At 32.1% G+C, this 11,498-nt stretch overlaps 1 protein-coding gene across 4 annotated transcripts; it reads left to right on the top strand.

Annotated features, from left to right (window-relative positions):
• Positions 1-1,069: 1,069 nt before the first annotated feature.
• Positions 1,070-11,326, top strand: LOC132740693 (interferon-gamma-inducible GTPase 10-like). Of its 4 annotated transcripts, none has more exons than XM_060728660.1 (2): positions 1,070-1,238; positions 8,831-11,326. In XM_060728660.1, exon 2 carries the CDS (start codon positions 8,893-8,895, stop codon positions 10,012-10,014), a length of 1,122 nt encoding a protein of 373 aa, XP_060584643.1. In that variant the 5' UTR covers positions 1,070-1,238; positions 8,831-8,892; the 3' UTR covers positions 10,015-11,326. The 4 variants fall into 4 exon arrangements, with proteins under 4 accessions (XP_060584643.1, XP_060584641.1, XP_060584640.1 ...); XM_060728658.1 differs by having other exon boundaries at positions 8,826-11,325; XM_060728657.1 differs by lacking the exon at positions 8,831-11,326 and adding an exon at positions 5,083-6,917.
• The last annotated feature ends 172 nt before the right edge of the window (positions 11,327-11,498 follow it).

Here is an 11,498-nt window from a genome sequence, read left to right as displayed (position 1 = left end):
CTGTTATTGTTACTTCCAGGGTTTGTTCTTAATTAAAGTCGCATGGCTAGGTTTATTATATATGTCATTTTAGCGTGATTTGAGTATATAAGATAATTTTGATATTTTTGTCATTAATTTGCTTGTGTATCCCTATAAAAACAAATTGTTTTATTTCACTTAAATCAATTAAAAAAAGATCCAAAAACATACATATCGTTATTACTCGCCATTTATGAATGATACAGACGGATGACCTATTATTCGACCTTCCCCTTCAGTCCCCAGTCTTTATCAGTCACTGGTCTCCAAAAACCTTCTATTGATCGATTATTGTCAACTATATTCTCGATACAAACTTTTTTTTCAAACAATTTTGAAAAGAGTTAAATGAAATGTCTATAAAAATGTCACCGCAGGAAACCATTTTACCTTGTTCTCAAGTTTGATTTTCTTGAAATATTGTGGTTGGAGGCATGCAGCTGTATACATTTGTACATGATGTATACAATTATTCCAATCAAATGATATAATACATTTTTTTATGTTAATCTGGGACTTAAAATTGTTTAATCAACATACTTTATGCCCGTTTTGAAAAATTTATGTTGCAGAGGAAATGTTTCCATATATTCATACTTTCCAAAACATTTATCGAAAATTTGATTATTGAATTTTACAGTAAACTTATTTCAAAACTACTTTTAAATTCTGTTGATAACATAACATAAATTGAAAACAAATATCTCTGATGCGCCAAGAAAATGTCCATTTCCCCGGCATATGATCTTTCAAAACATTAAAAAAACGAAGTGTAAAACAAACTTTCATTATGATACTACATGTATATTCAATATACATGTATATAATAAATTCTATTTTGTTAAATAATTATAATTTATAAACATTCATTGTGCCTTTTATGCTAAAATATCTACAGATATTTTCGAATTAAACAAATCTTCCACAGCTGTAAACAGACCTCCCTAGCACATGCTTCTTTTTTAACAAGAAAACATGTATTCCTGCGCAGTTGGAATGTAATCAAAATTGTTATAACACTACCTGTACATTCTTAATCATCCACTACACCGATATCTGTTATGCATAATGCATACGTGTGCACAGCTAAACTGAATAAGACGTATGCATGCGTTGCTAAATTGGCTTTTTAAATTATGCAACCAACCTTTTTATTTTGACTACAAGGTACAAGTTTAAACACAAGGTGGTTTACATTTTACTGGAGGCTCCAAAAGGTGAGTATTCAATTTATCTCTTAGAAGAGTGAAATTAAAAAAAATACTTTAATACTTTACCATTTTTTATATAGTGTTTACTATCATTTTGATGTTATATGTAGCGTTTATTATCATTTCGATGTCAATAAAATGGTTTCTCTTTTGATTTCGTGTCTGGACATGATGAAAATTAATTGGTGAAAATAATTTTTATTTGGAGAATGAGTTTTCAAGGAATTACCAAAATAGTGTACCTTATGGAATGTAAACAGGTATTAGAAAGAAAGTACTAGTACATAAATACATCATCGTCAAAAAGGCACCAATATTAAGATCATATTTTAGTTAAAGGAAATTTGATTTCATTGAAATTTGCTTTTGAATTTCTGTAAGCAATACGAGTTTGAGTGTATTACTTTGTATTACTTTTATATCATGATAAATGCGATCAAAAAGTATCTTGCAGTATCGTTAAATTGTATTTTAACTATTTTGAACTCTATTAAAGACAAACTTATAAATTACTGTAACAATTAATTCTCCCGGGCAATTTCGAACAGAAACAAGTTTGTTTAAATTTTAACACCGTCTGAAAATCATTGTTGTTAACAAAGAAAGAATATTGAATGAGAGGTTGTTTAATACTGAAATTGTAACGAGTTAAACTAAACTATATTCACAAAATATACTATTGTGGTACAATACAAGAATGATTATATCATCGCTTTCAATATTGAACCAAAGAAAATACAATATGTAAACAAAAATAATTAAATCAACCAATAAATGCATTCAATGAATTAAGAAATTATTGAGCAAAATGATTCGACCAATCAAAATAATTCTGTTGAGACTTTTGCCACGCCATCCGCCAAAAGCCATCCCTTTTTAAGTCAAATGGATAAACAGAAAAGTAACTTTTAATAAATATCCTAGATAAAATTGATGATAACAATCATGTTGCCACATATATGATGTGAATCAGACGAATACATTATAGGGGCCTTGGTAAATTGATAATACAAAGAAAAATAATAATCGTGACTACAAATGTGTCATCACGCCGCGAATGCCCCCGCATGCAGCCAAAAATTCAAATGTTATAAATATTTAGTTCCAAACCTGTTTGCACAAACCATTTTTTATTCTAAGTTCAAGGCCCATTTAACACAAACTATTCTAATAGCCCTGAAATTATTCAGTGTTAACCTTTTGCAAAGCCGATATAATGATTAGAAATTGTGACTTTTTAAAGTTCAAGGGAGATAACTTTAAAAAAACATCTGACCATGACTAAATTAGAACTTGACTTGTATTTTCTGGTAAAAATACCAGCAACCTTGGACATACATTCCTACAAGATTTAGAGCAGAAACTGAAACATTCTAAGTTTAAGAAGGATAACTTTGTCAAAAATCATCTGACCAAAACCTCACATGCGATTTCAACCTTGTACATACATGTTCATTTCAACCTTATAATTCTGTTTTAATATATACTTTCACAAAAGTAAAAGTGCGGAAACCGAAAATTTCTAATCTTTGTCATCAAAATCATCTTATCATAATCAAATTTGAACTTGACCTGCTTGTTCCAATGATGCATCTATATGTCAAATTTGAGTTGAAAGCGTACAACTGTTGGGAAGATAATGAACGGAAACAGAACATATCATCGAACCGCAACCAAATTCGAACTTGACTTGCGTATATATATGATATATCCATATATTAAATCTCAGCTGAATATGTACAACTGTTGGGAAGATAATGAACGGAAACAGAACATATCATCGAACCGCAACCAAATTCGAACTTGACTTGCGTATATATATGATATATCCATATATTAAATCTCAGCTGAATATGTACAACTGTTGGGAAGATAATGAACGGAAACAGAACATCTCATCGAACCGCAACCGAATTCGAACTTAAATTGCGTATATAAATGTATATGATATATCCATATATTAAATCTCAGCTGAATATGTACAACTGTTGGGAAGATAATGAACGGAAACAGAACATATCATCGAACCGCAACCAAATTCGAACTTGACTTGCGTATATATATGATATATCCATATATTAAATCTCAGCTGAATATGTGCAACTGTTGGGAAGATAATGAACGGAAACAGAACATATCATCGAACCGCAACCAAATTCGAACTTGACTTGCGTATATATATATGATATATCCATATATTAAATCTCAGCTGAATATGTACAACTGTTGGGAAGATAATGAACGGAAACAGAACATCTCATCGAACCGCAACCGAATTCGAACTTAAATTGCGTATATAAATGTATATGATATATCCATATATTAAATTTCAGCTGAATATGTACAACTGTAGGACAGACAATGAACGGAAACTGAAAATTTATCTTTTTTTTCAAAGTTCAAGAGGGATAACTCTAGTCGAAAATTATCAAACCATGACCAAATTCAAACTTGACATTCTAAGACTTATCCATATGTTTGATTTTAGATGACTGTGTACAACTGTAGGGGAGATAATGAAAGAAACTGAATTTTTTTTTTTCAAAGTTAAAGAGGCATAACTCTGTCAAAAATCATCAAACCATGACCAAATTTAAACTAGACCTGTGTATGCCTTTGACGTACCCATATGTCAAAATTAAGTTGAATGTGTTCGGGAGATAATGAACGGAAACTGAACATTTCTCTTCTTTTTCAAAGTTAAAGGGGCAGAACTTTATGCACTTCTTCTCTAAAATCATCGAACCATGACCAACTTCGAAGTTGACCTGCGCTTTCCTTTGACATATCCTTAGTTCAATTTAAGTTGAATACTCGTATGTACAAGCGTTGGGGAAATATTGAACGGAAAGTGAATTATCTTTTTTTAACTTCCAAAAGGGATAACTCTTGTCAAAAATTATCGAACCATGACCAAATTTGAACTTGACCTGCGCATTTCAATGACATATCCATATCTTAAAATTGAGTTGAATGTGTACAACTATTGGGAAGATAATAAACGGAAACTGAAAATTTCTTATTTTATTCTAAGTTAAAGGGGCAATGTGTACAACTATTGGGAAGATAACGACCGGAAACTGAAAATTACTTCTAGGGGCATAAATCTAATTAAAATCATTAGACAATGATCAAATTCGAACATAACCTGGGCATTACTTTTACATGTCCATATGTCAAATATCCATATGTCAAATTTGAGTTGAATATGTTCAGCTGATGGGAACATAATAAATGGAAACTGAAAATTCTGTCAAAAATCATCAGACCATGACCAAATTCGAACTTGACCTACACTTTTTCTTGACGTTTCCATATGTCATGTGTGCAACTGTTGCCAAAATAATGAACGTTAACTGATGATAACGGAATGATAGAATGACGAAATGGCGAAACTGTGTAGCACTATATGTCCCATCCATTTTGTAGCGGGGGGTATAAAACATCAAATGAGGCAAATGAAAGAAACAACAAAAAAGAACAACTACATATACATTATATAAACAAAATATCCAAAACAAAAAATAGGTTAGGTGATGATTCCATAAACACATCACTCGCTTTCAATTACATATACTGATCAGCAACTTTCTGCAAATCAAGGTATCCTGTAATCAATTTAATCATAATATGCACACTTATTTTACAATTAAGAAACAATAAATATATAGCTATCTACATTTCAAGGGGAATAAATGATTTGCCAAATAATCTATTTGTTGCGACGGATACACAGTATTCATAAACTGGCACAGTTTTATCAGGAAAAATCACGTCATTGTAACTGAGCAGTTTGCACCATCATCAACAGTTACAACATGGCCTAGTTGCAATTTACTTTTTGTTTCAGTGTTATGTCCGACAAATTTGATTGATGGCTGATCAAAGAAGTTTTGTATTGAAGAATGTACCGACAGACGAAGGAGATAAGTTTGTCGCTGCGCTTAAAGACCATGGAATTGCTGGTATTCAAAAATATGCTACGGAAAGATTAAATGCATGGCGTAACATTCCACTGGACATCGCAATCACTGGAGAATCAGGTGCTGGAAAATCAAGTTATATCAATGCAATTCGGGGTCTCAAAGTAGGAGAAGAGGGAGCCGCGTATACAGATGTTAAAGAAGCAACAAAAGAAGTAAAGTCATATGAACACCCGTCGAACAAAAACTTGGTATTTTGGGATTTACCTGGAGTTGGTACAGAGAATTTCAAACGTGACGAGTATCATGATAAAGTCAATCTTGAAAAATATGATTTCTTTCTGATTTTTTCATCTGAGCGATTTTCAGAAAACGACAGCTGGCTGGCTAAAGAAATAAGGAAGATGGATAAACGTTTCTATTTTGTACGTACTAAAGTTTACATGGATATCTTCACAGAAGCAATGAGCAGGGCAAATCCCCGCACAAAAGAAGAAATCCTTGACACTATACGAGCCGACTGCCTCGAAAATCTTAAAAAACAAGGTATAAAAGACACCCCTGTTTACTTGATTGACAACTTTATGCCGCACGACTATGATTTTAGTGTTTTGCAAATACAGTTAATCGAAGATGCACCTCAACTGAAACGGGAAGTTATTGCTTTTTCCATTATTGGTCGTTCTGATAGTATCATACTTCAGAAAAAGAAAGAAATGGAGAAAAGAATTCCAATCATTTCTCTGGCCTCTGCAGTGGCTGGTGCAATTCCAGTTCCTGGAGTTGGTGCAACTGTCGACGTTGCTTTGATGGTCAAAGAATCACAGTTTTACAGGGATCAGTTTGGATTAACTGATGATGCTATCAAAAAGAGCGCAGATATGTTAGGTATGCAACAAGAAGAACTGAAAAAGAAACTTGATATGAAAACTTTCCTGATAAATTGCACACAGAAAGGATTAATAGCTCTCTGTAGAGAATATGTTATATCGGAAGCAGCATGTGAAGTCGTAAAATTCGTGATACCTATTTTAGGAAGCGCCGTATCTGGAATATTATCCTACAAAACTACTTCATACTGTCTGACGTCAATTCTGGAAGAAATGTACGAAGATTCTGGGAAAATTAATAAAAAGATCAGTTTGCATTTAGCACAATCTTCCCCCGTTTAAATAAGTTTGTCCCATTGTATTATGAAAAACGTTTCTTTTCATAATAGGAACAGGAAGTGATATTTGAATAAATGAAAAATACAGGCGATACTGCGATTTGGGACAACAAGCGAGCGGTTTCCGAAAAATTATTTAAGTTTTTTCTGCTAATGTTACATTAACATTACCAATGCGGAAGTATAAACTATTAATATTGCTTATTAATACGTACGTGTTTTCTATTTTCTTAAAAAAAACATTGCTGTATTTTACAGTATACCCGGTATATACAAATAATTTACTCACGTATGTAACAAATGCCTCTTTGAAGCACAAAATATTTACATGCTTTTTTTCAACATAATTTGTTGTTGTTGTTGCAGTTCAGTTAAACAGTAATAAATTTCTGTTTAAGACAAAACATAGAAGTGTCAGTACTCATTTTCTTAGTTCGAACAGGATGACTTTTTTACTCGGATTTTGAGAAAAAGTTGTTTTTATCTGTCAAAAGGGAAGCTAGATATACAATATCAATACTATAAAGTTCTTCAACATACTTTTTGTTAATGTCAATACATTAAATGCATAAATATAAAAACATGTAATACCAATTCTGTATGCTTCTAAATTCATTATTCATCAATAATTCAGCCATTCACCCAAACACAATAAGCACCCTGTAGCATTGAAATGATAAATGCGCTATCCGCTTGTTAGGTAGGGACGGCAAATCCAATGTCGATAAATTTCAGCGGATTAATCAAATGGAATAATATTTCTACTGGTTAATTTAAACTAATGTTTTGAGAAACGGGATCCTGGCTGTTTGTCAGACCGTCTGTTTGTACTTCTTCTCTAAAATCGCTCAACTGATTTTAATAAAACAAAAAATTTTTGTTATAAAGCCTGTTTACGCATACCGTAAGAAATTTGACCTTGACCAATAAATGACCTTGACCTTCAAGATTTATTTCCTTTTTGCTGAAATCGGATATAATTGATAATTACTTTGTAACCAATATTAACAGATGTTTTGTATTCATACTTACATATAACTAGATTGAAATGAACTTGACCTTACTATTTATGACCTTAATAGTCAACTAATTGAACTTTGCTTTAATTCGCTATAATTTTCATTATTAGATGGATCTAATTTATAGTTAAACTATACAACACTGAACATAAAAACGACACGTTGAACAATTCAAGATTGATTTTAAGGTCAAATTACTGAATTTTGCTCAAACTGGCCATGATTGTGTTATTTTGATAGATTTGATTCAATCAAGAACAAAACACTTAAAATTTCAACTAAAGTTTGACCTTGATCAGAAATGACCCTGACGATTTGGGTCAAATTATTGACTTTCACTAAACCTGGCAATATTTTTTTTATTCATACTTAAAAAGTGACTTGAAAATAAACATGATCTTTATCTTCGAATTATTGAATTTTGTTAAAAATGGCCATAGTATCGTTATGTTTGGATGTTTCTTGTGAAAAACGATATTTTATACCGCTTTTGACAATTCGTATTTATGGCATTGCACGACCTTGCATATAGTATGACCTGATGTCATTTGCATTACATAAACGTAGCATAAAAACGCGCCATATGTTATCGGAACCCTAAAATGTGTAAATGAAAAAGTTGTTCTTTTTCCTGGAAGCAGTTCTTATTATAATCCACAACAGAATGTGGAGGAATCACTTTGTTGCCTCCATCAGTCGGTAATTTGGTTGGTCAATCGGGCGGTCGGTCAGTCCATCCGCCTCCATCAAGCCCAGTTTATAAATTATATTCCTCATGATAGATTTATTCAAATATTGATCAACAAGGCAATAAGCAGAACCCATGTAACCGCTGTGCCTATGGCAAACTCTGAAGGTCAAAGGTCAAATATCAGACAATTCTGTCCATACTCCCAGAAAGATATTCTTCAAACCTGGTTCAAATTTCACCACAACAAGGCAATGATCAGAACCTATGCTACCACTGTGCCAACTCAATATCAAGGTCATCCTTAATATTGACCTCAACAAGACACTTTAAAGAGCACACGTCACCGCAGTGCCCTGCTCGCTCAAGTTCAAGGTTATCATTGAAGGCCAAATATGTCCGCTGTATAAATCCCATACACATTGAAGTATTTTCTTCAAACTTGGCTGAAATGTTAACCCTAAGAAGTCATGTAGAACCCATGCAGCTTCTGCGCAGGCTCAATGTCAAGATCACCCTTGAAATGTGAGACTTTTTCGTGACCGCTCGTCCTATACTCTTCTTTGATGGATACTCTTCAAACTGGTTCAAATTTTCTCCACAACAAGGCAAATATCAGATCCTATGCCACCGCTATGCCACTCAAGAGAAGGTCACCCTTAAATTATTAAAATGATTAGCTGTAAACTTACTACAGGTACAACGTACGGTTTTGAGTGAGAAGAAAATCATTTGTTTCTTCCTTGATGTTAATGTTTTGCCTTTATTTGCTTAAATCATTCATGTTATTTTCAGAACAGAACAAGTGAAAACAAGTTGTGACGATTTAAATAATCGCAGAACTAAAGCTTTCAAAGACGGTATGGCTTGTTCAAAACTAGAACCTTCTACAAAATCTAAACCATTGCAACCAGGAAAGTGGAATGTTGCCGTGACAGGGAAATCGGGAGCGGGAAAATCAAGTTTTATAAACGCCGTCCTTGGACTTAAAGTAGGACACGCGGGAGCAGCTGACACTGACGTCAAGGAATGTACAAACTGTATAATGCCATACCATACACCAAACATGGAACACGTTGTTCTCTGGGACTTGCCAGGTCTTGGTACAGATACTTATAAAAAAGATAATTATGTCGAGAAGTTAAATTTGTTTGAATATGACTTTTTCCTTGTTTTGGGATCTGAACGATTTACCGAGAATGAATTATGGCTAGCAAGCATAATTAAAAATAGTAATAAGGAGTTTTATTTTGTTCGGACAAAAATTTATAATGATATAATAACTGATGCCTTAGGCCGTACCAAACCTCGAAGTAAAGAAGAAATTTTGTTAACAATAAGAAGTGACTGCTATTATAATTTACAACAATATGGTTTAACACAAAGAGACATTTACCTTATTGATAATTTTCATGCAGAACAGTATGATTTTCCTTCTCTTTTGCTAAATCTTAACGAATTATCCTTAAAATTCAGAATGGACTACATACTTACATGCTACAGTCATAAAAAACAATCATTTCTACACAAAAGGAAGATACTTCTTGAAACTGCTGAAAATGTTGCAACTGAGGCAACCACAAGGTGTAAAGAGCAAGTGCCTGGATTAGGAGCATCTGTCAATATCGAAGTTTTGCTCCGGGAGACAAGACGTTATATGGAGCAATTCGAGCAAACAAGTGATGATATAGAGAATCATGAGGAGGTAACTGGATGGAATAAAGAAATGCTTCAAGATCTTTTGAAAAGAAACATTGTTGAAATTAATTGTTCGGAGAATGGAATTCTGGAATTTTGCAAAGATATTGAACTTTGTGAACTAATGGACGTGCATTGTGGTAAGCCAATCAAAAATAAAAGGCCAACGAAGTCGTGGTCTTTTAAGATTGTCTTGCAATACCTAAACGGGACAGTTGATATTCTATATCATAATGCATTAAGGATAAACGAGGAGATTGTTGGGATTATTATGCAGGGGAGGTGATTTGTAACCCTTCGAATTTGTCTTTGAAGAATCGATAACCCTTCCATTTAAGACCGGATTCAAGTTGTCGCCCTTTGATTTGGGATACGGTAGACATTGTAGATACGACTAAGTACATTAATTAAGGGATATGAAGATCTAAGTCATTACTCTTGTAAGATGGGCAGGTTGAAATTGCCTTATTTATATAGTATTGAATAAGATACCGGTATTACATAAAATGACAGTCAAATAAATAAAAAAACGTTTACAATAATAAGCTTAACGATATATTCCAATATTAGAGCTTGGCTGGATAACTGATCATGATTACTATTTTGGTTTGATTCTTGATTCTAAACACACCGTGTTTTACCACGCAATTCAATCGCATTAACTTGATAATTCACACGTAACCAATAGGTATTTAAAGTTAAATAAATTGTAAGTATCCCGTAGTTTTGGAAAACGGCATAGTAATAATTAATTACAAAATACTGTAATGAATGTTGAATAATTATTACTTTGATTTAAGATTTACGAGCTCACCATACTGAAACAAAGAAAACAATAATATAAATCTACGTTTTTCTAAAAATAAATAAAACTAAAAGTTACAATTCTTTGGAATATATCGACAAAAGAGACACCGTCATCATACATCACGCTATCTTTAATGCACTACAGATTAAAAAAATCTATGAAATATTTAGTGATATTTTCAACATTTTTTTTATATTATTCATATTCTGCTTATCAAATATTGTAATGATTTTTATTTTTTCACCAAACGTAAAACATGGATTGTATAGTATGTAAAGACTCATATATATCTAACTTACAGTTATTTTGTGACAAGGCAGAGCAGGGTTTTTATAGAATACACCACATAAATAATTATGTAAACCTTTACTGTAGATATTATAAGAAATTAGTTATTAATACTTAGATATTTCAACATGCAATTGATTGTTAATCTCCGTTGTTGTTAAATCTTGTTTGCAAATTTATTTTTTGTACACTGTCTTGCCATATATATGTTGCGTTGTATATCCTCACGGGTCATGTGGCCTTATGGAATTTGAATAAAAAACTTATCAAACTTAACTTGTTCGACTTTACAATCTTTCAAAAACAACTGTAAAAATTATTTTCTAAGTTTACAGTTAGATACATGATGAAAATTGATCACTTCATATTTTAATTGTTGTAAATCTTGATATCATCATTTTTTCTTTTTTTAATCATTACGAGTTTATCTATAATTACCATAATTAATATGAGTGCCGGTCGGATGCATGAATAAAAATTATCTAACCTTTACATTAAATAATATAAATATTTTTTATATATATACCAAAAGATTTTAAATATTGTATAGATCTCCTTTTTTCTTTCTTTGTTATTGTTTAATCAGAAGGCCATACTGAAAATTAAGTTACTTGTTACTGTGAACTTTGTATGTTACCTTCTATAAATAAAGATTTTATTATTATTATCATTAT

Source organism: Ruditapes philippinarum, unplaced genomic scaffold, assembly GCF_026571515.1.
Source record: "Ruditapes philippinarum isolate M1 unplaced genomic scaffold, ASM2657151v2 ctg418_1_1_1_1, whole genome shotgun sequence".
Lineage (NCBI taxonomy): Eukaryota > Metazoa > Mollusca > Bivalvia > Venerida > Veneridae > Ruditapes > Ruditapes philippinarum.
Note: the sequence above shows the minus strand (reverse complement) of the source record. Positions and strands in the feature narration are given on the sequence as shown.